The sequence below is a fragment of the Alternaria infectoria genome (assembly GCF_024043175.1).
Source record: "Alternaria infectoria strain BMP 0036 chromosome Unknown scaffold_9, whole genome shotgun sequence".
Classification (NCBI taxonomy): domain Eukaryota; kingdom Fungi; phylum Ascomycota; class Dothideomycetes; order Pleosporales; family Pleosporaceae; genus Alternaria; species Alternaria infectoria.
This window is the reverse complement of record NW_026250698.1, coordinates 618051-644121: the sequence shown is the minus strand read 5'-3', so window position 1 is coordinate 644121 and position 26071 is coordinate 618051. Positions and strand designations below refer to the sequence as shown.

At 53.0% G+C, this 26071-nt stretch overlaps 7 protein-coding genes across 7 annotated transcripts; 3 read left to right on the top strand and 4 right to left on the bottom strand.

The window, feature by feature from the left end:
* Positions 1-358: 358 nt before the first annotated feature.
* On the top strand, positions 359-4549 carry J4E92_006165 (uncharacterized protein; the record flags this gene model as incomplete). The annotated part of the gene is made up of 1 exon (XM_051497536.1): positions 359-4549. One exon carries the CDS (start codon positions 359-361, stop codon positions 4547-4549), a length of 4191 nt encoding a protein of 1396 aa, XP_051352183.1.
* Positions 4550-6672: 2123 nt separating this feature from the next.
* Positions 6673-8652, bottom strand: J4E92_006164 (uncharacterized protein; the record flags this gene model as incomplete). Its single annotated transcript, XM_051497535.1, has 2 exons — positions 6673-8197; positions 8246-8652. The coding sequence occupies 2 exons, from the start codon at positions 8650-8652 to the stop codon at positions 6673-6675; spliced, it is 1932 nt and encodes a 643-aa protein (XP_051352182.1).
* Positions 8653-9766: 1114 nt separating this feature from the next.
* J4E92_006163 (uncharacterized protein) lies at positions 9767-10351 on the bottom strand (the record flags this gene model as incomplete). The annotated part of the gene is made up of 1 exon (XM_051497534.1): positions 9767-10351. One exon carries the CDS (start codon positions 10349-10351, stop codon positions 9767-9769), a length of 585 nt encoding a protein of 194 aa, XP_051352181.1.
* A 3901-nt stretch (positions 10352-14252) lies between these two features.
* Positions 14253-15074, top strand: J4E92_006162 (uncharacterized protein; the record flags this gene model as incomplete). Its single annotated transcript, XM_051497533.1, has 1 exon — positions 14253-15074. The coding sequence occupies one exon, from the start codon at positions 14253-14255 to the stop codon at positions 15072-15074; it is 822 nt and encodes a 273-aa protein (XP_051352180.1).
* Positions 15075-18474: 3400 nt separating this feature from the next.
* J4E92_006161 (uncharacterized protein) lies at positions 18475-19278 on the bottom strand (the record flags this gene model as incomplete). Its single annotated transcript, XM_051497532.1, has 2 exons — positions 18475-19102; positions 19169-19278. The coding sequence occupies 2 exons, from the start codon at positions 19276-19278 to the stop codon at positions 18475-18477; spliced, it is 738 nt and encodes a 245-aa protein (XP_051352179.1).
* A 1654-nt stretch (positions 19279-20932) lies between these two features.
* Positions 20933-23647, top strand: J4E92_006160 (uncharacterized protein; the record flags this gene model as incomplete). The annotated part of the gene is made up of 1 exon (XM_051497531.1): positions 20933-23647. One exon carries the CDS (start codon positions 20933-20935, stop codon positions 23645-23647), a length of 2715 nt encoding a protein of 904 aa, XP_051352178.1.
* Positions 23648-24005: 358 nt separating this feature from the next.
* Positions 24006-25846, bottom strand: J4E92_006159 (uncharacterized protein; the record flags this gene model as incomplete). Its single annotated transcript, XM_051497530.1, has 5 exons — positions 24006-24339; positions 24388-24506; positions 24564-25127; positions 25196-25585; positions 25634-25846. 5 exons carry the CDS (start codon positions 25844-25846, stop codon positions 24006-24008), a joined length of 1620 nt encoding a protein of 539 aa, XP_051352177.1.
* Between the last annotated feature and the right edge of the window lie 225 nt (positions 25847-26071).

The window sequence follows — 26071 nt, the reverse complement described above, 5'->3', positions numbered from 1 at the left end:
ACGTGTTGCCTGCCGCTGAGACTGATGGAAATGAGGTGAGTGCTTCTCTTAATAATAGTCTACTTGTGTGAAATCGTGTTATCTCTCATAATCTCACGTGGACTGCGATAGAGTAAAGGAGTCGACTAACATGTGCAGCGACTGGCGACATTCCATAGTCGACCTCACCTACGATGACGACGATGCGGAAAGCGACGAGGGCCCGCTATCCTCGTTGCCCTTGGCGACTCCCACACCGACTCACTCACTCCCCTCCATGAGCGCGCCCTTGCCTCAACCACCCTCATCGCGACTACCTCCTCCCACGACGCGACCCGCGCCTGCGTACGTAAACCCATACCCTCCGCTACCCGGCACCATGCCGAAAGCGACAAATTCGGCGAGTATGGGACGCCTTGGTCTGGCGCCCAACACTTACGTGCCGGTTCCAGGCCAGTCGGGCAATGGGGCAAGCGACTCGCGGGCAGCAAAAAGAATCAAGACATCCGACGGCGCCTCCAGATCGTCAACACCACCTGCAAAGAAGCCGACTCCAAGCAGAGGGATACCGCCGGCAGCGCAAGCCGCGACACTGGGCAAGTACAAGCTCAACGCCTGGGCAGCGGAATCTAGTGCGGCAGTACCTCCTCCAAGTGCCACACCGAAGCCCAGCGCTACCAATGCCAACAAAGCTCCGTCCATCCAAGATATCAATAAGGCGCTCAAGACAAACGGTGCGCCTACACTGAATGGGGTCAGGACGAGCAGCCCACGTGCACTTCATATCGGTCGCCGGCCAGGTAGCAGCTCAGGTCCAGTCAAGCCAGCACCACCGATACGAGAGACGCCTCGAACGTCACAGGCACCGGCCATTCGACAACATCAATCCCGTGACGCGACTGCGTACAATGGAGCAACTGCGGGCATGCCAACCAGAGGCCCAGGAAGACCGCGCAGTCGCCCTTCGCCAGGTGCAGGTAACGTCCCATCAAGGCCGAACTACTTCGCGGGCCCTGCGAAGGAGCAGATTCCAGATGAAGACGGAGATAGCGTCATGTCCGATGTCTCGTCCTCAGCAGACTCTGTGCCGCAGCAGCCATCGGATAAGGTAAAGAGCGAAAGCGTCCACCACGGTCTCGGACCAGCAGTCGCTGCATTCCACTCATCCACTCTCCCAAAGGGCACGGATGTACCTGCACCGCCACCTTCCACTGGACGCAAGAAAACCATGAATCCGTTCGATACGGCCCAAGACAATTACCTCATCTTTCTAAAGGAGGTCAAGCAGTACACATGGGCGCAAATCACGGCAGAGTATAACAAGGACATGCCGCACCGTCCATATGCAGCACTTCAGTCTCGGTATTCAACCTTCCTCAACAAGAGAGACCGATCTCAGGATCCCTCCACGTTAATACTACCCCCTCGGTGGGCTGCAGAAGCGACTGTTGACTGGAACGTCATCCGTAGTACCATCGCTCCATCCAGAGGGCCGAGGAACAACCTGTCTGCTTCACAACCTCAACAACCTAAACGCCCGGAGCAGGCAGTCCCCAAACACCTACCAGTTCAACCGACCATCGAACACGATTACTCCTCAGGGGGTGACTCTGCACCTCGGCGAGAGCGATCCCGCAGGACACAGCGAGTCAATTACACATGGCCGAAGCAGCGGGGTGTTCCGGCAGCTGGGATCGAAGAGGAGTTCATGGAAGACAACTACGAAGCCTTCGCGGACGATTTTGGTCACGCTCGGTCAGAGACGTCTCCAGAGGACGACATTCCTCTGCCTAGTAAGGCGATCGCCGTCGACAACGAGCCGGTAGACGTTCAGTATGATGCGGATAATGCCGAAATTGGACTGGGGTTACGTTCACGTAAGACATCGCGCAAGGACACTACCAAGAGAGTGCCATATCTCAGCACGTCGCAACGTTCTTCGATGCAGAATCCACCTGCTGGGGACTGGGACCAGCTGTCTAGTCGCGATTGGCAAGGGACTCTAGTACATGTTGACTTTAGCCCAGACGAGATGGCATCGGTAGAGAAGGCTATTGCATTGACGAGAAGGACCACACCCACAATATCACGGCACCGCACAAAAGGAAGGCAGCTGCGCGAAAACTTGAAGTCTTTCACAGAACCGCAGATCCTTCGACTGATCGAAAGCCTCCTTCATCGTTTGCCCTGCCGCGATCGGAGCAGCATCCAAGCCTTTATACAAGATGCATTAGCCGGCGATGTTGCAGAAGTACCGCAAATACAGAGGCTTGCAGCTGCGCGACCTGACACAGAGATGCAATCGACCCAGAAGCAGTCCACAACATCGATCATCCGTCAACGTGAGCTAGGCCTCCAGTCCAGAAGAGGCTGGCATAGTGCGTCAAATCCGCTTACCTACCAGGTCAAGAACAAGTATATGGATACCATGGGACCGGCAGCTTGCTGGACGGGCGCATCAAGCGACATCCACACTGTTGCATGGGCGCCGGATGGTGAGCACTTTGCTGCTGGTGCTGTCGCTGTTGACGATCCAGACTCTATGCAATACAATCGACCCAACAACCTTCTCTTCGGGAGTGCCGTGAATGGCACAATCCATGAATTAGCAGAGCATTATAAGATTCGCGAGAAGACCGAGACCGGCGCCAACTCAAGCCATGCCATGTTCGCCTCCCAAGACCCAAAGCTTTACACTACAGTCAGCTCGGTAGCGTTCTCGAATACTAGTCCGTATATGTACTCGTCGGGTTACGACGGACATATTGGTATCTGGAGAACAGACTCAGAGGCAACACAGCCAGTGCTAGCTGCGAAGCTCAACGTGAAAGACCAGATCGATATTCTGTCAGTCAACCGTACGAATCCCGGCATGATAGCAACAGCAGCAAAGAACTTCAGCGAGAAGGCTATACGAGTACTCAAGATAGATGAAGCGGAGCCGTGGAACTTCGCAAAGTCGAGCTTTCACTCAAACAAGGCCGTTGCACGCGCAGACCTAAGAATACTCCCTTCCGCCTTACAGTTCGAGCCCACATTTGGCGCGCTTCTTCTCGCAGGCTTCGGTGCCAACTTGAAGGAGACAGGACTTGATATGACAGGCGATCTCTGCTTGTGGGATGTTGAAACGCAGACCCCGTACAATATTCACGGTTCTAACAAGAACGTCTTTGACGTCACTTTCAACCCAAACCGCTCTAACATACCATTGTTTGCTGCCGGATGTGTAGCGACAGGTTCCACTGTCAACCGCGGTACCCGCTCAACGGTCCGCCTCTACGACGTAAGAGATGACAGTAAGTTCACCTGTCCCTTGGAGTTTGAGTGCAAAGCTCTGGATATGAACGATGTAATTTGGTGCCCACATGACGAGCGACTCATCGCAGCTGGCTGTACAGACGGAAAGGTCTATGTCTGGGATGCACGTATGCCAGATGACCCTCTGCGTGTCCTCTCTCACGGCAGCTCCCTAATGCCCCTCCAAGAGGGAATCAAGCATGAGATTACAGATACCGGCATACGGTTCTTGTCGTGGGGTGAGAATGCCACTCGGCTTTACTCGGGTTCATCCGACGGTGTGGTCAAGGTCTGGGATGTTACGCGCGCGGAAGAGAACACCTTCATCAAGGATTTGGTCACCACAGATTCCGGTATTATGTCTGCTGCATTTAGTCCTGATTACAGCAAACTTGTCGTTGGAGAAGTGAACGGCTCTATCAACGTACTTGAAGTCGGCAGGGACGATACCTCTATCAAGGATGCAGACAGGCTACGTTATATGCCGTACCAGGACGATGAGCAAGACGACATTCAGGATGAGGCTGGTGATATCACTACTCTAGCACCCGAGTCCGGTATTACTGAAGGCAACTACCTACTGCAGACTCAGCAGCTACAAGTCGCGCCTATGGGAAGTCTACCAATCCGACAAGTCGTTCAAGGTGTGAACTACGCCGGTCCATTCGATGGGGGTATTGATGCGCCACATCTCCGCGAGCAGGCACTGCAGTTTCAGCTCGGTCTCACAACGTCGCGAGGCCCTCAGTGCGACATCCCTGCCTGCAAGGACAACCTCAATAAAGTCACGAGCGAGGACGTCGGCGATTCAGGACGAAGCGCAGACCGTATTCCAGATGAACTGCGTCGACAATGGAAGGCTATCGACACTAAAGGCGCCATTATACCCGGCAAATCGAAGTGCACGTACTGTGCCCGCCCTGCTCGCCCGTCTACAACGGATAACAGCGACGTTGTCCTATGTGAGCGCTGCTCTTTTGCTTGCTTCCGCTGTGGCTCCGTCAACCCTATCGCTCCAGCTACTACGACACTCATTTGCGACTCCTGCGCTGGCGTCTGGGACATTGGTGTCCTCGGTTACGAGTGTATTCAGCAGCCGTATGCTCACAGCAGGCACATGCAGTTGGATGTCCCAGCGTTGGAGAGGTGGGGAGAAGAAGCTTATGCGGACAAGGAGGATGACTTCGATACGAATCACGGCGACGAGATGAATGCGCTGACCGACTACTACCTCTCTCTGGCTATTGATCGGCCGGAGAGTCCGCCGTTGTAGGCGCTGGCATTGAGGAGATTGGCTGTCGGGAAGGGACTTTGCAGAGGAAGTGCAGATGGATACGTGTACATTACATTATGAAAGCGAAGAGCCAAATGGTGGAAAGAAGCTTCGCGCACATTGAGTGCCGCTGGCGATGAATGATACCCCATGTTACTATTACATTACCCGTCTAGGCCCTCTTCCTTTTCGGATATGCTAACATTGCGTGATGATGGAGCGCATCATCACCATACAGTGACTATGCGCCTCACCCCCTCATCAGCGACAATAACTCGATTCCAGACGACGGCTCGTCATGGTAGGCGGCTCGTGGTATTTTTCTTCCCGCAGAAGAACATGCGAAAGCGCGAGTACGCTTTTGGATTCGGAGAAGAACGCAGAGACATGAATCTAGTTTGGGCTGGCTTTTTTTAGATTACGATTGGCAAGATGGTAATGTGAACTTTCTCGCAGACGACCCGGCACACACCGCCCAATGTTAAAAGTTTGTTTTGCTGAGACGCTGCGACTCATGGACTGAGGCGGTCTTGATTTTACGAAGGAGGAGAGGCAGAGTCTTCTCCATGCGTTGGAGACATATGCATTCTGGTATTTATAGAAGAGGGGAGGGCGAGATCTTCTCCATGAAATGTAGCCTGGTATGATTTATTGTATATCGGGGAATGGGAAGGCGAGGTCTTTTCATGGAAAGCCCAGCTTTCAGTTTCAGAAATTGGGCGGAAGGAGGAGGGAGACGTTCTCCATCACTGCTGCTGGGTGAATTTTTTGATATTTGGGAAAGAGAGGAGGCAAGACTCTCTCCATGTGGTACTGTATTTCCCATTTTGGTATTGTGGGAAGAAGTAGATGTGAGGAAGGATAGAGAACGGCAAGACAGCATGAGCTTTTATATCAGTTTTCTCGCTGCGCTGTGCCGAGACGGTCATATCAGAAATGGCGTATTGTTTGAAGTCGACGCAGCGAACAGCATGCAAAGAACGAATCTGGTGTTCATTCTTTTGTTTGCAAAGGCCCGCTCGCACACATATATCAGTAGTTGGTAACTTTTAGGTCCAGCGTTCATGTCCTTGGCGCTCTTGCGTTTTGCAGACGAAGCGATCCAAAATATATTCGAAGTTGGAAGGAAGCAAAGGCCATTCGGACGCGTTTTACGAGTTTTGTAAAGGGTTCTCCGAGTTTTGTGGAGGAAGACGAAGGAGCGATCACATCGCAAAATGGCGATTTGATTCTCGGAAGACACCACCCATGGTATCTCTGCATGAGATGTTTTGGAGTAAATCGCCAGTGGTGTGGTGAAGAAGTGGGGAGGAAGAGTGCGTGGAAAGGTTGCTTTTATATCAAGAGAAGCTCGGGACGGCACAACATCAACGACTCCGTATTCCATTTCAAGAGATGACTTGCGCTGAGGTGGCGTGGGCGGAACATGTCGGTAAAGAGTTGAATTTTCTGAAAAGAAGGAGACGCGGACATGTCAAGTCCTTTGTGCGGTTTTGATATATGCGTATTTACAGCATGTTTGCAAAACTAAGGAAAGCCGAGTCGAGCGCAGCAAACATCAATCTGTTCAGCGGATTCTTTTGAAGCTGATGGTTCTCATGCAAATAATGCAGTTAGTTTTGGAGAAGTGTCACTCTTGTCTGTGAGCGTGTAAGAGCGATGGAGCGAGCAATGCAGCCTAATATACTTGTCGTAGTAGTGGCTATGATGCGCATCGACGGTGTTCACATCGAAGAAACGTCATGAGCTTTTCAGTATGATAGCGAAGCCGAGAATCGATGAGCAGAAGTTTCGCCCGCCACGCCCCACATAGCTGTCTGAATCTATGCTTTTCGCACACCTCGGGAGACATGATCTCGGCCTCCAGAGTTTTCGATTGACATGTTTATGTGGTTTTGATAATCCAGGATAGTGATGGATCGAAGAGATGATACTATGAGACGAGCATATCCATAAGTGAGCCATGGAGAGCTTATGCGTCCTTTTGAGTACATGAGCGAAGAATTCGGAGAATGTGTTCATGTTGGTTTTTCAAAAGCCCAATTCTCATGAAGTACCTATGGAATGGTTTTGGTTTGCAAGAGTGGAATGTATGAGTAAGGAACACTTTCCCAGAGGACGATTTAAATACGACTCCTAGCCAGCGCATCGGCCGCATCGTCCTTGGCATACGTAACATCCACACCTGTCATCGCATCCTCCTTCCTCCAATCATTCAGGATCTTGATAAACGCCGGACTTCCATATCCAAATGTCGCATTCCTCTTCTCCCTCTCACTGTCTTTGCCCTCATTGTTGTAGTACCCAGGCGTACACTCCTTGAGGAAATCCCCTCGGATCGCCGTCCCATCAACAATCGTCTTCGTCCATGCTTCTTCCGCATCCTGCATCGGCTCCACAGTCCTAATGCCCCGCTTCTTGCACTCCGAGATGATGTACGCATAATGAATCGCCTGCTCGTTGGTGACATGCATGAAGTTCGGCGTAAGAGCCGCTTGAACTATCTGCACAAAGAGGCAGTTGGGGAAGTTGCGAGTGCCCCATGCATGCAGTGTCTGTGCGCCATCAGCCCACTTCTCGGTTATGGTCTGATTGTCGCGGCCGTAGATCTCGATGCCGGTTTTGTGCGACCATTCGTTTGCGAGCTCGAAACCAGTGGCGTAGATGAGGCAGTCGAGTTCGTATTCTTGGCCATCGGCTACGACGCCGTTGGGTGTGAGGTGGTCAACACCTTTGCCTTTCGTATCGACGAGCGTGACGTTAGGGCGGTTGAACGTCGGTAGATACTCATCGTGGAAGCAGGGGCGCTTGCAGAATTGGTTGTACCATGGTTTGAGAGCGTCGGCTGTTTCTTTGTCTTTCACAATCTCGTCGGTTCGATCGCGGATAGCGTTCATCTTCTTGAAGTCTGCGATTTGCCGCTTGGCTGCAGCTTCGACGGGGTTGTTTGGGTCGATGCCGGCGGTGATTAGAGACCGGATGATGTCTGTCCATCGATCGGACACCATGTCTTCTTTCTCGTAGCCGCCATTGACGATGTTGTCAAAGTTGTCCATGCGTTTCTTCTGCCATCCTTTTTGGAGCGATTGTGCCCATGCCTCGTCCGTCGGGCGATTGCCACGAACATCGATCGAAGAGGGCGTACGCTGGAAGACGTAGAGCTGCTTTGCCCACTCACCCAGATGAGGCACAATCTGAACGGCTGTCGCGCCTGTACCGATGATACCCACGCGCTTGTCTTTGAGTTTGTGCAAGTTCCCCGATGGGTCGCCGCCCGTGTAGGCATAGTCCCAGCGCGAGGAGTGGAATGAATGGCCTTTGAAGTCTTCAATGCCTTTCAAGCCGGGAAATTTGGGTCGATGAAGAGGACCAGCGGCGGGGATCACGAATCGTGACTTGATCTTGTCACCGCGCGCTGTGTGCGTAGTCCATTTCCCCTCTTCTTCATTCCATCGCATCTCCTTGCTCTCGGTCTGGAAGAGAGCACGCGAGTAAAGATCGTACTTTTCGCCGATCATACGCGAGTGTCTAAGAAGCTCTTTGGCACGAGCATACTTCTCCGTAGGCATGTATCCGACTTCTTCTAGCAGGGGCATGTAGATGTAGGATTCGATGTCGCATTGCGCTCCGGGATACCTATTCCAGTACCTCCCTCGTTTTTAGTAAATGGATCGCATGCTGTTCAACAAAACATACCATGTTCCACCAAAGTCCCCAGCCTTCTCGATGATCCTGAAGTCTGTGATGCCAGCCTCAATCAAACGCACGGCGCAGACCTGAGCACCGTAACCACCGCCGATGATTACAACCTCGGTCTCTTCTTCGATAGGCTCGCGCTGAAACCCCGGCTCGACCCAGGGATCGTCCAAGTAGTGTGATAAGCTGCCATCGAGGAGTATATATTGCTCTACACCTTCGTCTCGTGCTAAACGTCGATCACGCTCTTGAAGGTACTTTGCTTGGAGCGCTGCCGGGTCAAAAGGCAGCTCGTCTTTGTTTGCTATCTCTCCGGTCTTGATATCGACAGTAGACTTGGGAGCCTCTGCCTCGGTAAGAGGTACCTCAGCTATCGGAGCTGCTGCGATCGGACCTTTCGTCGTCATTTTGCGTTTAGGTGGAGGAAACTCGATGCTGTCACTTTAGTCCAGGTTTTGGGTTTGCTTAAGGAGCCCAGTACATCAACAATCGTATGGTAGACGTCGAAAGAAATACAGGTCGATGTAGCCGCGGCAACCCCTCTCGCAACAGCTTCCCCACTCCACCATCGCTTCAGTAGGCTCGCAACGAGACTGATTATCTGCCCGCGGATGCAAGTTGCCCCGTCTGCTGATACTACTAATCATATGCATGTCGAGCGAATGCAGCCACCAGCCATGTTGAGCGTTACTGCTAGCCCGAATGGTAAGGGGCGTTTTAGAGGACAAAGGTTCGGGGTAGATTTGTTCGTTCGGTGCAGATGTGGGGTAACTGGAGACTGATCTGCGGTCGTCGACTAAGCTCAGTCGAGTCGTAACAGGCATCAGGTACCGCAGTATCGGGTAATGTTTCGAAGTTCGATGACAAGACCGAGTTGAAGAGTATCTGGTGAAGCGCATCGGTATTCGTCTTCCTCTGCGCCCCTGACGCGCGGCTCTGTCACCCGGTTGGCGCGTACAGGAGATCTAGACTCGAACCATCTACTCCTCCCCAAAGCTAACACTGTATCGTGCGTTTCTCTGCATCCATACTCACTCGATGAAACATCACCATAATGGGGGCTGAGATGAAGTTGGGCACGAAAATGCATGACGTGGTCTTCGCGCTAACGGACTCGCTTATCCCCATGGCCATGCCCTGGCAGCAGCCCCGGAGCGCACCACCTGGCACAACTCGGCCAAAATCAAATGTGCAACTCGTATCGTGCGACGCGTCCCCGCCACGAATGCGACAGGCACAGCCCTGGTATCAGTAAGCGCCCGTTACCACGACGAACGATACAGAGCCGACGTCAAGATATACCGCCATCGCAATCATCACGATAAACAATACACAGAGCAAATGTGTCAACCAAGACTTCGTAGAAGCGTAACGTGTTTCATTGAATCATCCAAAGTCGTAACCAAATCGTAACCCAAGGTATATCCCATATCCCATCCCTAGTTTATGTATAAAGAACGTAAGAAGTAATCATAAAAAGAGCTGGAGAAGTAATCGTAAAGTGCGCGGCACCAGGGCTATCTAAGCCTCGCCGTTGATCTGCATGCGTCCAGCAACGCTTCTCTTGATCTGTTCCTCGCCAGAGCAGACCTTCATGTACAGGTCGGGGCTGGTGCCCAGGGTCTTGGGGCACATGAAGACGGGCTCGGCGATCTTAAGCTTCTGCAGAGGCTGGTCGACGTAGTAGATCTGCGAAGGGCAGTATGTTCCAGCTTCGCAGTCGATCTTGCCGCAGCTATCGTCGCTGGCATCCATGGCGAGGCCCTCGTCGTGGCCAGGGCAGTTGGACGCAGACTCGCCATTGGCGCAGTCGACGAAAGAGATGTCGTACCAGAGCTGACCCGCGGCGATGGAGTACTCGAATTGCGTGTGGTGGCCAGCGAGGAGGTTCTCGGTCTTGCTGACCTTCATGGAAGTGCTGGTACCAATGTAGGGCTCGCTGTGGGTGGTACGCGAAGGGATGCGGACCGCTGTGGGCACACCGTGTCCGGTAGAGATCGACCAGACCCAGATGTCGTAGCTGCAGCGGTTGGCGATGATGGCGTTGCCAGCAAGGGCAAGACTAGCCTGGAGTGCCGCGATGGCGAAGGTGAATTTGGAAAGCATGTTGTTGATTGAGAGGGTCTGTAACGGTGTTGTTTGAAGATGTTCTTTGTTGGCGACACAAGGGAGTGTGGCGAAGTTTCTTTATAGAGACTGTGTGTTGTTGATGGAGTGATGAATGAGTGGAGGTCCAGACCGTCAATTGAACAAGAGAGGGAAGTTTGGAAAGAATGTGATAAAGCTGTCGAAGCTTGACTGTGATGTGACAAGGAGTGTGTGTAGATCAAGAACAAAAGAGGGTGAACGTCGACTTTAAACACATGGGAATTCAAAGTGGGCCCACGGCGTAGTCCAGCTCTTTATCATACCTACATCCGTTACCGAACAAGTATGAGCCGCCAAGGCCCAACAGGCCTGCCAGGCACACCAATCATACACTGATACATTCAGGGCAGAACAAAGCGTCTCCGAGTCATCCGGCGGTAACTGCAGATTTTTCGTCCCGCAGAGGTGTTTTCAGCGCTGTCTGTGGAGACGGGGGTATGGGTTCTGGTTGGTCGGATTGCCTAATTGGGCGGCGCATACCTCAGCGCCCTGAATATGATGTAAGGAACTGTCTAGGCTCGGATGGAACACAGTTTCGGTCGTTGCTTTTTCTTTAGCCGATCCTGAAAGATAGGTGCCTTGGTCTACACTTCCAAGGCTTTGTTGCTGCGAATAGCTACTCCACTCCAAGGTACGCCCTTCGCGAGGGTCAATCAGAATGTAGCGTGGCTATACTCACACGAATAACAGCCATCAGTGGCGCTTTTTGTTATCTAGCATACTCACAGAGACGCAGTCATCTAGATGAATGCGGGTGGAGCTTGGAATAGTCTATGGGAATGCAAGGCACGGCGGATGCGCACCAATCGGTGAACGGCTAATAAGCAGACAGCGACGTGGTGAAGCCGAAAGCTAGTAGTGAAGTCGCATAGGCTAGAACGTCTTAGTGTAGGATCATGGAGTAAGATGACGATTGATCGATCGAGCACCCAATCCACCCGCATGGAAGAAGAAGCAGACTGCGTGAAGACTCAGGCTGGGAATATGTGAACGCGTGTATGTGAAGCGGCATACGACGCTCAACATGAGAACGCCCAGTGTTTCGCGCTCGACATGGCGGCGTGCCAGGTTCAATTTCATTCGTCACCCGAGCAAGGTGTGAAGGCCTCCGTGGACGTTCTTTATGATTGCCGCCAAGCCGCCATCTGGATCAGGCATCGCCTACGTTTTTGAGTTCGGGAGGCAAGAAGTGATCTCCCGTCTTCCCATGACTTCATCCTGTTTAGGTGACATGTCACTTTGCTTCTGCCTTATCTGACCGTAGTGCTTTTGGATTTGCTCGCTAAATCCTGATGTTTGTGCCAGCTGGGTGGAAAAGTACAGCAAGCTGCATGAGCTGTCAGATGACGTCGTGACTGCCATCCAGGGAGAGACACCGGACCGCCGACGTGTCTGCTGGAAGACTAACCGGCCGAGACAGTTGGCAGGCAGAGGTTTTCGTGGCTCACACGTGTTTCGTTCGCGCTACTGCAGGATTTTCGCGGTTGAGGCAGTTCTCCGCCGGTGCTACGGGCTGCATGTGAAAATCGGCGCGATGGTACCTGACGGTTAGTCCGGCACACCGGGATGAAGGATCTTCTTCAACAGCCGGGTTGACAGGAGCCACGACGACGTCCCGGTGACCTAGAGCAGCGAGTTCTGCTGACGTCCAGGTCGTCAGCACGCTCGCGCCACGTCGGCCAGCTATCTAATCGATAGCAGATAGGAAGATTGCCGACCTCCACGTTTCAGGCACGAAGGAGTTCGACGATCAACAGCGCATGCGTCAGCATCGTGCATACGCGCGAGAGAACACCTTGCAGGGCTGGCCCTATCAGGCGCGGCGACGGAGGGCGCGTTGCGACTGGGCTAAAAAGTGTGTGGATGAAGAGTTCGACTAGCATGCAGTCGAAAGCCGAAAAGAAACCACGTACCGTACTCGGAGTACAGCCGACAGCGGGGCGACAGCCACCCACATGCACCTCAAAACTTGATGACGGGCCGGGTATACCAAACGCCGTTGATGCTGTGGGTCTGCGGCAGTATTCAACGAAGACAAACCTGAGCCGCCTCCGCGAAATTGCACGGTGGCCACGCAAGACGGCTGCTTGCCGCCAGCACACGGCGACACATCATGACAAACGGCGAGCGCGTCCAGACCAAAATCGACGTTTCACTTAATCGCGAGGCCTGAGGCACGGCAGGCCTTCGGTGCTTCATCTTGAGTGAGATGAGGTTGAAAGAAACAATCTGGTGCCGCAACGGGTCGAAGATTAAACAGTGCTGGGTCACCTTGCTACAACCCCTCATTATCACTACCATTAATTTTACGATATCCTAGCTGTGTCGCGTGCTTGGGTCGAGAGATGACGTTGAATTTTGATCTCGGCTGCTGGCTGATTACCTGGTGGGCGGCTCGGGCACAGTCCTTGGAGGGTCGCTGACCATGCGGTGTACCGGATCCACGTCAAGAGACGAGATCTCGTCGCTGCCCAGGTGTACCAGTGCGCTAACACGTGGCGACCGTCCACGCGGAAGATCGATGGCAGATGGTGACACTGAAGGTGGAGCCAAGTCGAGTGTCATGAAGCGCCACTGACTCTGGCAGTTATCGTCACATCCACACGATCGCCTGCAACGGCGGAAGGATGTTGCGACAACGGGCGGCAGTCAGGCTTCCCCTCTACTTCTACCTTGTTGGGCGGCGCGATAGAAACGGGATCTCCAAATATCCCACGATTCGCTGTTTCACGATGACCTCTCCCGTCCGAGTAGAAATCCTTCGGCGGCTCCACTCTGCGAACGGCCTTCTAGAGTCTCGACTCTTCCCTCGGACAGCGATGGACGTCGCACGGACGCGTGAATCGCTCGCCATGTGCGATACGAGCGAAAGGGCCAGCAGATGCTGTGGCACAAGAGCTGAAACTAAGGCGGACTGTAGTTGTGCAACTATTCGGACTACCTTTCACAAGAGGTTTCTCACAGAGCCGGGTCAGACCAAGCTGTACCCTGGGCTAAGAAAAACATCTGAAACCGTACCTGGTCCGAACGATTATAACAGCCAATGGGACAGCGGCGCACTTCGAGATATCTTTACGTTTTGCCGCTCTCGACTTAGCTCTCCGCTTAATTTTCCGAAGTGGGCGTTTGATGAGCTGTCCCTTGCGCAAGCCCAATGATCGTCTGTGTTTACCCCTGACGCTTGTCACATCTGGACCGTACCAACGAAATCCGAGTCGAAGCGCCAGAGTGCACGACAATCAACGACGGATAGACAAACAAAGCTTTATTGATTGCCGCGCACAATCGCAGTGAAGCACAAAGGGTTTGGAAGGGATATAACTACCGAGACATTCATTACATGCGATCCGACAGCAACCAATGCGAATACGTAGGGCTGCAGACTCCAAAACCTGGCCTACGGTGACTGTCACTGAGCAAGAGACGAAATGAAAGGATGCAAGCGGTCTACCAAGGGCTTGGTTGGGACGAGGATTGCGCTTGAGAGCCTCTAGCTCCAGGCACAGGTAAATCTGCGGAGGACGGGGCCGTGGGCGGAAATGTGATGGCGCTCGCGTTTAATTTCCTGGCCCATGTCAGCTGCACAACGCCCGTTTCCTGCTTAGCGTCAAGTTGTATAAATGTAGTTTATCCCCTCTGCCTTCCTCTACTACCCCAGGTCTGCGACTTCCAGGTTCGACATCCAGTCATTCACTCTCTACACAGTCAATCTTTGACACCACGTTCTCTACCGCCCTTCGGCACAAACACGCTCACTTCGCATCTGTAACCAAAAAACAATTCGACCGTCGAACCTTACCTGTCAACTCAAGTCCAGCTCCTATCCTTTACTAAATCAACCAACACGAAATCAATCAACATGCGCTACTCGACCGCCTTCTCCGCCGCCATTCTGGCTGGCTCTGCGCTCGCCGCTCCCTCCTACGGTGGTTACGGCAGCCAGCACAAGCACGTCAAGAACGTCCACGTCGTCGTTGAGACTGTCGTAAAGACTGTCTACGTCACCGAGGGCTACGAGATCCCCAAGCCTACCAGCTCTTCCGTCAGCGCTGCGTACGAGGCCCCGGCCAAGAACACCATGCCCGCCTACGCTCCCGTCAAGCCCACCAGCACTGCCGTCTACGCTCCTCCCCCTCCCCCTGCGCCCACCAGCGAGGCGCCCAAGCCCACCACCACCATGGTCTACCAGCCCGCTCCCCAGAAGCCCACCACCTACGACGCTCCTCCTCCCCCTGCTCCCACCAGCGAGGCTCCCAAGCCAACCACCACCCCCGCTGCTCCCGCTCCCGCTCCTTCCAGCGGTGGATACATGGGCATTGTCGAGGAGGCGCGTGCCAAGCTCGGCATGAAGTCTCTCGAGTGCGACTCCAAGCTCGAGTCCAACGCCATGAACGTCGTTGTTGAGGGCAACGGTGTCATGAAGCACAAGCTTAACCCCGGCACTTACGGCCAGGTTCTTGCCCCCGGCAAGCCCGACATGGAGTCCTTCGACCACGTCTTCTACGGTGGATGGCTCTGCGAGATCCCCAGCCTGCCCGGTCTTGAGGATGTCTGCGGCAGCGCGTCCAAGGGCTGGAACTACGAGGGTCAGACCGGCCACGCTGAGATCCTCACCTCCGACCAGTACACCAAGATTGGTTGTGCTAACCACGAGGGTATCTGGTGCTGCGACCTTGCATAAGCAAGTCACAACACACGTCATGAGGGTGTATGGGGGTTACAATTCTTCTACTGTAGATGACAGGGCGGCTTGGAGATCAAACTCGCGACGCGTGCTTTCGCGCTGGTTGGAAACATATTCTTTTCTTCTGTATCTTACGGTACCAAACCTCTTTATTTTCCCTGCTCATTTTTTAGGGGAGCGCCTCTTTACTCTGTTGCCAAATTACAGATCCACGAATTCATGACCCGAAGCCCTTGCCTTTCTGTTTTGCCCATGTGACAACGCTGAACGAACATTTGCCTATCACTCCCACCCTGCGACGATCACTCTTAACACGACTACTAACAATATAATCCGCCAGCGATCTTCGCTTCTTTGACACGCCTCGTACCTGAACACGAGCTGAGCGAGCGCACGGCAGCCAAAGAAAGAAGGTGACAGACGCGAGCCAGCACGAACCCGGGCGGCTGCGGAGATGACCCCGTAAGCACTCAGGGCTCAGGCACACTTCGTGTTCTGTGCCTGCCAAGGGGGCGTGGCGCGTTCTTGGGCGGCTTTGCCAGACTGCCGCGCCGCTTCGTCACTCAACCACAGAAGGCAGTGTGTGTCCCCAAATCCCAATAGCTGCCCCCAGCCCCCTTGTAACAAAGAACGTTCAACTAAGTATCGAGTGGCTCGCGCCATGGCATCTGGCGCTCAGGAGCTGTGGCGATAGAGTTTGCCTGTCGCTTCAAAGTGTGGTTTGTCAGGAGACTGGCGTCGCCCGAAAACCAGGTCGCGCATTTTACAAACCATTGAAACCAAAACGAAGAAACAATCATGTTCAACACCATGCGTCGCACGAGCAACGCTGCAATGCTACAACGCTGACGGACTTGCGACATGGGGCCTTTTGCGCGCGCGCAGGCCGGGTGTCGGCTTCCCCCCAGCTTGGCTTCGCCTGGCCCAACACTGGCCCGCTGCCCATCGGTAAACTGGGTCGCCCACTCGGTACAGGGATCAAAAACTGTCGTCACTTGCACATCGTTATTTCGTGAATCGGGGTGGGGATACTGATACCGTTGGCTTCGGCGATGTAGTCGGTGATTTGGCATGGCGATCGCGCGTGGTCTAGAGGTGGCTGGACTTTTGCTTGACAATTGAGGCGCGCCGGTGGTTCATTGCGCGGGGTGCCTCGACTGCGCCCGTTGGTTGTTTCCTCGAGAAGGGCTTCCCGACCATGGCGGTGCATGGGGGTACGTAAGTTGGGTGACGAGCGACGACTGCGCAATCGAAGACGGGCTGTAACAAGTATTCAGCCCGATATCGTTCCCGTGTGGTGTTGAGATTGCGTAAGTCGCTGTGAGTCTGCCGTTTCCAGGCAAAACTTGAGGACCTTGAGAAGACCCGAAGAATATGGAATGCGACAATTGTATCGCATCGACGTAGCTTTTGGTGATTTATTCATCGCATTGCCAACGAGAAGATAGTGAATGTGAACAGTTCCTTACGCAAAGGTCCTACTACCGCTACTACTACTACTGCGTCTATTCCAGCCCGTTCTAACCTTAATATTTAAGTATGCAGGCTATCCTTTTTCTACGAAGTAGAACTATAGTTTAGTTAATAGTACCTTAGGTGTGTCTTCGCGAACTATAGTGCCCCTCTGGCTATATCGCAGTTGCGCAGGCGGCAGCGAGCACAAAAGCAATGCGCCAGACTAATCCTACTACCGCCGCCTCCTCCAGCCGAAAATGAACTCAGCATCGCGCAAACGCACGCAGGCTATTTCTCTATATGTTCGTAGCGCGACGGGCAATGTCCCCACGAGTTCCTAGGAAATTGCCCTCGGCGTGTGGGCGGTTCTTGGGGATGAGAAAGAAGCTCGAACCCGCCCGGCATGTCGCGCGTGCATGTCGTTCCCACGTACAAATACAGTTTGCCGAAAGCAAGCTCGATCAGCTCTATAGTCACACAAATTGGTGTAGGAGATCACGACGAGAGACGCTTGCTTTGCGACGTGTACGACCTATCAGATTCATTGCGTGCCACTATGCTCAGATTGTATCGGGACGAAGTCTGCGTCGCGCTCCGTGGATTATTATCTCTTCTTGGCGACGGTGATTGTGGGTTCTGCACGCAAACATCGCCTAGATGGTGAAGCACAGAAGAAGCTCGTTCATGTTCGTTCAATCGTTGCCTTGTGATGCGCTGAAGGACTGGGTGAGTAAGGGTGTGTGGTTGTAGGATATCCTCGGTTGTATTGCTTTCCGCTTTCATCGTCGTCTGCTCCATATGTGCTCATGCTGTTACTTAGCTTTACTTAGCCCAAGGCGTGATAATTCGGTATAAGAATGATGCCAGCATTCGCCGGGGGTGAAGTAAGTTGCCGGAGCTGAACGCGCTTGCCGGAGTTGAATCAGCCCGCCGTGGTTGAATCAGCCCGCCGTGGTTGAATCAGTCTGCCGTGGTTGAATCGACCTGCCGTGGTTGAATGCACTTGCCGATGCTGTATGAGTTTGCCGGTGTTAAAAGCACTTCCTAGTACTGGGTACGGTCGTCGGTGCTGAATGCACTTGCCGCGGTTGAATCAGTTCTGTCGGGATTGATTACACCTGCCGGTGCTGGAACAATTTGCCGGGCCTGAATGAGGGGTCATCAAAGTGCCGGTATGAGAAGAAAGTGCCGATGCGGAAAGAAAGTGACGGTATGGTAAAGATGCCGGGCGTGAAGACGTTTGCCGGTGCTGAATACCTCTGCCGGTAGTAATGGAATTGCCGTTGAATAGACATTGTCGGGCGTGAAGAATGCCGGTGTACAAAGATCTTGCCGGGCGTGGAAGACGATATTATGCGTATAGGTTTGCCGTGCGTGAATCTTTCCCCGAACTCAAATATGCCGGCATCGTAGAGGGTTGGCAGTGAATATACGGTACTGGATCATTTGTTGGAGGTGAATAAGATGTCAGCCAGAGAGATATTCCTGTTCAGATGACTTCCGATTCAGATACATACTGGCATGCACCTCTGCCGATGCTCACCATCCCGAGTAGAGCACCAGCAAATCATGCTTCCTTACGCCACAGTCCCCAAGTTCTTCCTAGAACCAAACGGGCGATCATGGTTCTATGACGTTTGGTCGACATGTTGCCGACAACGCCGACGCACATGTTGAGCTCCACCACACCTTTCATCAAAAGTGGAAAGGCTGCCCCGCTCGATCACTCCTGGAATGACTTGCGCATATGCAGACAACCATAAGCCATACATCTTCCCACATACCATGACCATACAGTAGACCAAACAGTGTTCGTTCATCATTACCAAACAAAAAACCTCCCTTGTACCAACGCCTCTTTTCGCCCAAACTACCACCATGAACGCCATGCTTAGTTCACGAACCTGATACTCAGAACGCTAACGTAAGAGGTATAAATCGCTCAATAACGCCCCACCGACACCTCCCCCACAAAACTCGGAAGCAGCTCGCCATCTTCTGGCGGGGTATCTGGTGCTAGTCCTGCTTGTGTACTCGCTCGTCGTCCCATCAGACTGCCAGCAACGCTGACACTTCCACTCCTTCCGCCGTCGAACCTCATCCTCTTGCTTCCTCTATCCATGCCTTCGAGCTCCTCTCTCAAGTTTCCTACTTCTTCTTCCTTCTCTTTCCATAGTGTCAGCACTGCTTGCCTCTCCTCGTGTAGTCTCGTCTCCTCGGCTTCTTTCTCTTTCTTGATGACGTCCAGTACGGCGTCTCTGCCGGCCTTTGCTGCAGCCTCGTCTTGCATGCTTGTGCCCGTCGAGCAGCCTATAGCCCCGAGTATGTCGCCCGCTGCTGACAGGATAGGTACACCACCGCCCAGCGTAGTGAAGCGTCCCATGATTGTGTTGCCAATGCCCGAGGTTGCGCTGCCTGGCCAGGGTGTTTCTTGGTATGCGGAGGTCGGGATGCGATTGCCAGCGGCAGTGAAGGCCATGTCCATGGCGGTGTTGATGGACGTTATTTTCGCCGAGTCCATGCGCGTGAAGGCTAAAAGGTGTGTGTGCGCGTCAACTACGGCGATGCTCCTGTTGTTGTTAGCATGGTTGGTCCCATCCTGCTGCATTCAATGCGTCTGGGAGGGGAACTCTTACATCGGAACACCGACTTCGATCGCATGCTGCTCCGCGGCTTGTAGAGCGACTCGTGCTCCACTTTGCGTCAATGTGGGTACGGCAGCGGTTGCTGATGCTGTTGGTGACATGTTGAAGTACGTATGTCGCAGTAACATGGAGAGTAGAGAGAAAGAGTACAGAGACAGGTAGTGATACAGGCGACGGAATTAGCCGCGGTCGCGTGCCCACGGTTTAGCACAATCCTGATGCTCGGGTATGCGGAAGACTACAGCGGATCCGACGTTCTTTTAGGCAGGCGGCTCTTCGAAAGATGGGGACAAGTCGCCTTTAAGATAAGCAGTCAGCTGGAACTATGCAAAAGTCTCCTCCATTGCAGCCTGTTGGGTGCTGCGTGGATATACCAGACCGAAGTGGAGTAAAACGGCGACAAGGTCTCATCTACCCCAGATCAAGGGTCCCAGAGACCCGTGCTTCCGGTGTAATAGCTGAGACTTCTGAATTTTGTTCGAAGCGGGCACGTGTGCCGTAGTGGAGCATCTTTTGTGGGCGGGTTAAGATGCCCAAATTAGGAAACCCATTTGCGATCTGGGCTGCAAACTGGATACTCAAGCCCAATGACCATGTCAATGGGATAAGATTTTGTGATCAGTGCTCCTGGGGCAGAAGAAATATCGTACGAGTCGATTGAGCTGTGCGACCAGGAAGTTGAGGCACGAAGGGAAGCTGTTCAGGCGGTGTAGAGGCTGAGGAGGTGCCGATCCATGTTCAGGTGGGAGCCGGGAAACACACCTTCATCACGGCTGAATAGCTACCATCTGTAGAACAACCACTACGCGTGATGCTTATCGTGCTGTAGGATGCTGTGTGCTGTACCGCTGCCATCTTCAGTGTGGTGTTCAGCATGCCGTTCGCGAGGCGGGCACAGGCGGCGGCATTTCAGCGCTTGCCCGTAGCGGGCCTAGCGGGAAACACTGAGAAGGAGATCCCCTTGGCTATTGGCGACGTCTTCTACTGCATTCTCACACAAGAGGTAGCCATTTCCATCCTGCCTTTCACTTCGATGCATCAAAATACAGCGCTGCGCAAGAGTTGGAATAATTGGAATAAGCTCAAACTGGTGCGCGCTCCTTACTCGGCAGCGGTCCCCTTGGCGTGATGTCGTTACAGGCGATTTCCAATGTCATGGCTTTGCATTTCACAACTCACATACTATCTGCAGTGATGAGTGGGCGTGAGTTGCAGAAGACGACGATAAACACGTGCAAGCTTGAATATGGGGACGAGCATGGACTTCTTTAGACTTGTCTTTCACTGTGCTCTAACGATGCGCGCAAGATATGTTTCAAGCTCAACAGCGAAAAGCTTTTCCTCGTTCTGGGAGCTTTGGGATAATCGATGGTCACCGAGAGACACTGCTGAGACATCTTCGCGCTCGTTGCGACCGGTTGGCCGCCCTTCCTTTCCTTTGGTGTGCGTTGGCCTCCTCATTGTCCGTCACCCCAGCATCTACATCTATCGTTACACAGTGTCATCATTGTTACGTTCGAAGTCACCTTCACTTTTGTAGATTAATGCGCTTTGTCACTGGACTGACGAATCGCACCTTTGTTGGACGTCATCTGCAAACGCTTTACACCCCCCACACAGCTTGTGCGACATCGCCTTGACAACCACCTTGCGACCGAAAACTCTGACTCCAAAACACTCGCTACACCACAAATTTAGCGAACACCAGTTTTATTTGCAATTGACACTCCAGCTCGACAAAGCAAACATCACGCAATGTCGGACGTCGCACCTTACGAAGGTCTCGGCTGGCTCGGCTTGTCCCTCCTCATAAAAACATATCTTCTGCCAGTCACACACTCTAATTCCGCACCCGAAAAACGGCAGTTCCTCCCCGCCGGCGCCGCGAACGCAACCACAGTCACCGAAACGGCCACCTTCTTTCCGGAGCCGAAGACCTTGACCGATGAGGTCTACAAGACCATCATCCAAACAGAAACTGCGACGCGCACCACCACCACAACAGCCACGGTCCCAAAGACCATTTTCGCCACAGTGACTGAACATCTCACGTCTGTGTCCACCTCCGTAGACCACCACTGGCTCACCAAATGGACACACTACCCCATCGATCCGGCAACCCCATACACGACGATACTCTACACTCCCGACGCCACTCTGAGCCCGAGTACTCCTGAGGCTGAAGCGTACCCTCCAGTCACCACACAAATGCCCGCGACAGTGTCTACCTCAGCAACATGGTTCCCATGGAGAGCGTTCTCGGCCATCCTCCTCGTCTTACTGATGATCTCTATTGCCGCAATCGCGCTCATGTGGTACCGTGAGCCAAGGGTAATCAGACTATCAGGACAGCTGAAGAGTAAGCAAGTGGCCTACGAGACAATGAAGCGAAGCCGCGCGGAAATTGCAGAGAAGGCACTGGCCGAGCGAGCGACCCTGCTTCATAGATGCGACAAGGCTGAGCGGTCAGCTAAGCTTCTGCCCGGGCGAGATGCGATACTTCAAGGTCTCGGTGTCCTTGAAGCTGGCGAAGGCGAAATTGACCAAAAGACACTCAATATCAGGTTAGAGGCTAGACTGAGCACTCTAATCGCGGACAAACAGCGCCTAGAATACCTGGAACTGGACAACAAGGCCCAAAGAACGGAGATCAGGGACCTCAAAGAGACCATCATGACCCGACTGCGCAGTCAGTACGTTTCTGGAGTCGTACGGACCTTCGACGAGTTGCTTCAAGACAAGCAACAAGAAATCACAAACCTTCGAAAAATGATCAACACTGACAACGTTGGCGAGGCTGTCAAGGAGTCCGCCCAGCTGCACGAAGAGAAAGAGGCTGAGCTCATTGAGCTACGGCCTCTGCGCACCAAGGTCGTTGCCCTAGAGCAGGCGCTCAACGAAGCCAAGAACGAGACTTCGCTAGTTCAGGCTCAGAAGAAGACCCAGGGTGTAGACGACGAACGGCGCTGGAACGGGGAGCGTGACAGGTTGCGCAGAGAACATCGCACCAACGCCGATGCCCTGAAAGCGAAGCACAACAGTGAAATGACCACACTGAAGGCAAACATCAACACGGCTAACTGTCTGGGAGACCCAGACCTGCGAAACGCCCTGGTTCAGGCAGACCAAAAGTCCGCGGGACTGGAGAAGAAGCTGAAACTTGCCTCACAGCAGGTCTTGGGCATGTCGGCGAGGAACCCCGCGATCAACCCCCCGTCTACTTCCACTGTGGAGAGGGATCTCCGAGACCAGGTTCATAAATTGAACGTCAATGTGCAGACATTGAATAACAAAGTCATGCTCATCACCCAGGAGCGCGATGAGGCCATCAGCGCGACTACTGAAGCCAAGTCTAAGGGCGAGGCGGTGTACAGTCAGTTGCAAAATCTCCAGGCAGTAGGAAGCAACAACGGGACGCCAGCTGCAACGATCGTGCAGTATCAGGCGGACTTGACGCAGAAAGACCAGTCTATCAAGAAATTACACGACCAAAATGACAGCCAGGCGATTCTAATCAACCGATATCATCAAGAAGGCATCCAAGAGATCGACCGCCGTGATCAGAAGATACAGCAGCTTGAATCGGGCGCGACGCACAACAGTCAAACCATCACAGTTCTGCAACAGCGCATCGTCTCTCTCGAAAACGACGTCGCGGCTAAGGAGACCAAATGCCAAAACCTCGATACACGCATCCAGGCTCTGAGTCACGGTCAGCCCGCAATCATCGATGCAGCGTCTTCAACGCAGATTGGAGCGCTGAAGAAGGACAACGACTCATTAAAGAATGACAACGACTCATTGAAGAAGGAAGTCCAGGCCGAGAAAGAGAGATACACCCTCAAAGTCGTCGAGCTCAAGATCAAGATTGATGATCTAGAACGGGATGAGCAGAAGGCGAAAGATGAACTCAAGGAAGCCATCGATTCGCGAGGCAAGGTCATCGCCGCGAAGATCGCGGAGCACAAACGTGAGCGCCAGCAGGAGTTTGATGACTTGAAGAACTCGCAAGCAAGTTCGGAAATCAAGGCGTTGAAATATCGAATTGAGCAATACGAGGAAGAGAACAAGGGGCTGAGAGAGGATGTAAAAGAAGAGTGGAAGAAGATCCTGGTCAAGAGAGACAACGAGATGCTAGCATCTGCAAAGGAGCTGAGAACCGCCAAAAAGGAGAAGGAACAATCGCAGAAGCTGTGCCACAACTTCCGAGTAAGGTGGAACCTACTTTCGAAAAACAAGGCTTTCAAGGATGGGGTGCTCACATATGAGGAGGTCAAAGATGGTCTCTTCATGGGCAGTACTACAGAGGTCAAGGACCAGATGAAGAAGGTTCTTGACGATAACGAAGATCTTCAGGCTGAGAACACAAAATTGCGCGGCGACGTTGAGAGGTTGACCTGGTACCACAACGCGGAGTCGGTGGAGGCCGAGATGGAAATAGCTGAGGCTTATGCCTCTGATGACGAGTGAGGTGGTCATAGGTTCTTGGCCCGCGGGAGGGAGCAAGAATATTGACCTTGAAGAAAGAGTTGGAGACTATACCAGTCAGTGCGGCACCGCTAATCTGGGTGTCGTCATTGATGGCGAGGTATAGGACGGATTCAGTACGATTGGCCTTCTGGAGTGACTAGAGGGGGTGTTGTGGCCTGTTGGATTCTGCTTTGAGTCTGGGCTTCATGTTCGGGCGCTGTCTAAGGACCTCCTGGGTTGTTCGTGGGGTAGGTGTCTTGGTGTTCCGGTGCTGCGGATACCTCCTCACGTGGTCATACTTTGGTTGCAACAAATACATTCCTCAAAACATAACTTTCTTCTACATGCATACCGTGATCTATCCCAAGCCCCTCCAGCTCATCTTCCTTAGCTGAGCCCCATAGAACCATAGTCCCACAGGCCCTACTAACCCCACTGCCAAAGTCAAGAATGCTAACAAGCTGTTTCCCCATCCCAACCCCAATGTCTCGTACATCTTGGGCGCGAAAAGCGGAAAGCTGAAGCCGCACATAGTTCTCATGAACGCTCCTACGCTCGCTGCAGAGGCGGCGTAATTGGCTTCGTACGCGTCGGTTGTGTAGGCTTGAGAGCATTGAAACCCGATTATAAGGCCGATTGCTATAATGACGGCACCGATATTGGGGACGATGAAGTGAACGGCGTTGTGTGCGCTGTGTACGATTAGTATAATGATAGTGAGAGGTGTGGAGTAGACTGACCTCCAACCATAGATAAAAAGACCAATGGGGCAGAGGATGCCTGCTATGATCATAGGCGGAACACGGAACTCCGGAACCCCTTCTGTGAGCTTGTAGTAAGCCTTCATCCGTTCATACAGCTAGTCTTAAGTCAGCGCTGTACATCAAGATCAGGAAGGTGAGCGTAATAGACGTACCCGATCGATAAGCGGATGCGAGATCTGCAAGCCGATCATGAAGCCCACGCAAAGCGACAAGTAATTGAGCGACGCAGGCCCCGTATCCATATCATACACCTCCTCAAACACCATCGGGAACGTCGAAAGCATCAAGTACATGACACCGTACAGAAAGGCGCGATAGATCGAGGGTGCCTGGGTCGCGGGATGGGTGAACATCATGATGAACGGTAGGATTAACCTCTTCCTCAGTATCTTGCTCATGCGATCTCCTGTTTCAAACTCAGTCCGCACAACCACATCGTTCCGGATACCCTTCATGGCTTTCCTGACAGCTTTTGCTTTTTTGCCGAGGATGGCGGGTGCAAACGTCTCACGTAGGAAGAAGAGTGCAGTGAGCTGAACGAGGACGGTGAAGATGGATGTAGCGAAGAAGATCCAGCGCCAATTCGCGCCTGTGGATATATATGCGCCCACGATTGGTGCCACGCAGGGTGCCAGCCATGTCAGGATGCCGTATATGGCCTGGCCTTTTCCACGTTCTTCTTTTGACCAGGTGTCAGCAAGGACGCCGTTACACAACTATCTTCCGTCAGTCATGTATATCAATGATGTGAGACTTGCAATGAATGTGCAACGGTTCGACGTACAGCTTGGGGTGCAGCTCCGCCTAAACCGCTAAGAAACCGAAAAGCAAGCATCTGCTCCTTGGTCTGCGCAAACCCGCAGCAAGTGTTGAAAAGCAGGTACACTAGATTGGCATACTGTAAGACCGTAACGCGCCCGAAGATCTCGCTTAGTGGCGCAAGTACAAATGGCCCTTGAGCGTAGCCAAGAAGGAATATGGTCATGACCAGTTGGTGCATAAAGCCTTCCGATATATCAAAGTCATCCCCAATGTCCGGCAACACAGGTGTTACCATAGTCGACGAGAATGGCGATATGAACGTGAACAGCGACACAAGTATGGTAGCTACCCATTTGCGTTTGCTGTTCCAGTTGAGAGGGTTGCTAGGGTCGTTCGGGCCGTCCCAGGTGATCTACACGTCACGTCAGTGGCAGTGCCATGAGACACCCAAGAGACCTACAATGATTTCTTCGCCTTTACGAAGGCCCTCCTCCATGTTCTCGCGGCCAGCCTCGTACCCTGACTCTTCTTGCTCCCACTGCAGGAACAGACGCTGCGTGCTAAGTAGCCAACGACCGTCCCCTTCGAACGAAAATCTCGGCAGTGCCAAGGAGTCGCGTGCGCTCCCGTCGTCTCGGGAAGATCGACCAAGTAACCTATCTTTGAAGTTCATGGTAAGTAACGAGCGTTGAGTTTGAACGAATGATAAATCCAAAGAGTGATGATAGCGACTGTGATGATGAGTGGTACCTTTTTTTGTTACAGGGGCAGATCGCCTGCATATAGTATCGAGACCTTCTTGCCAAATCTCACCAATTGAGGCAGTGTCAAAGAGGCGCTCACCAAGAGGAGGCTGTTCACCGTACCAAAAGCACTATACTGCCAAATGACCTCAAAG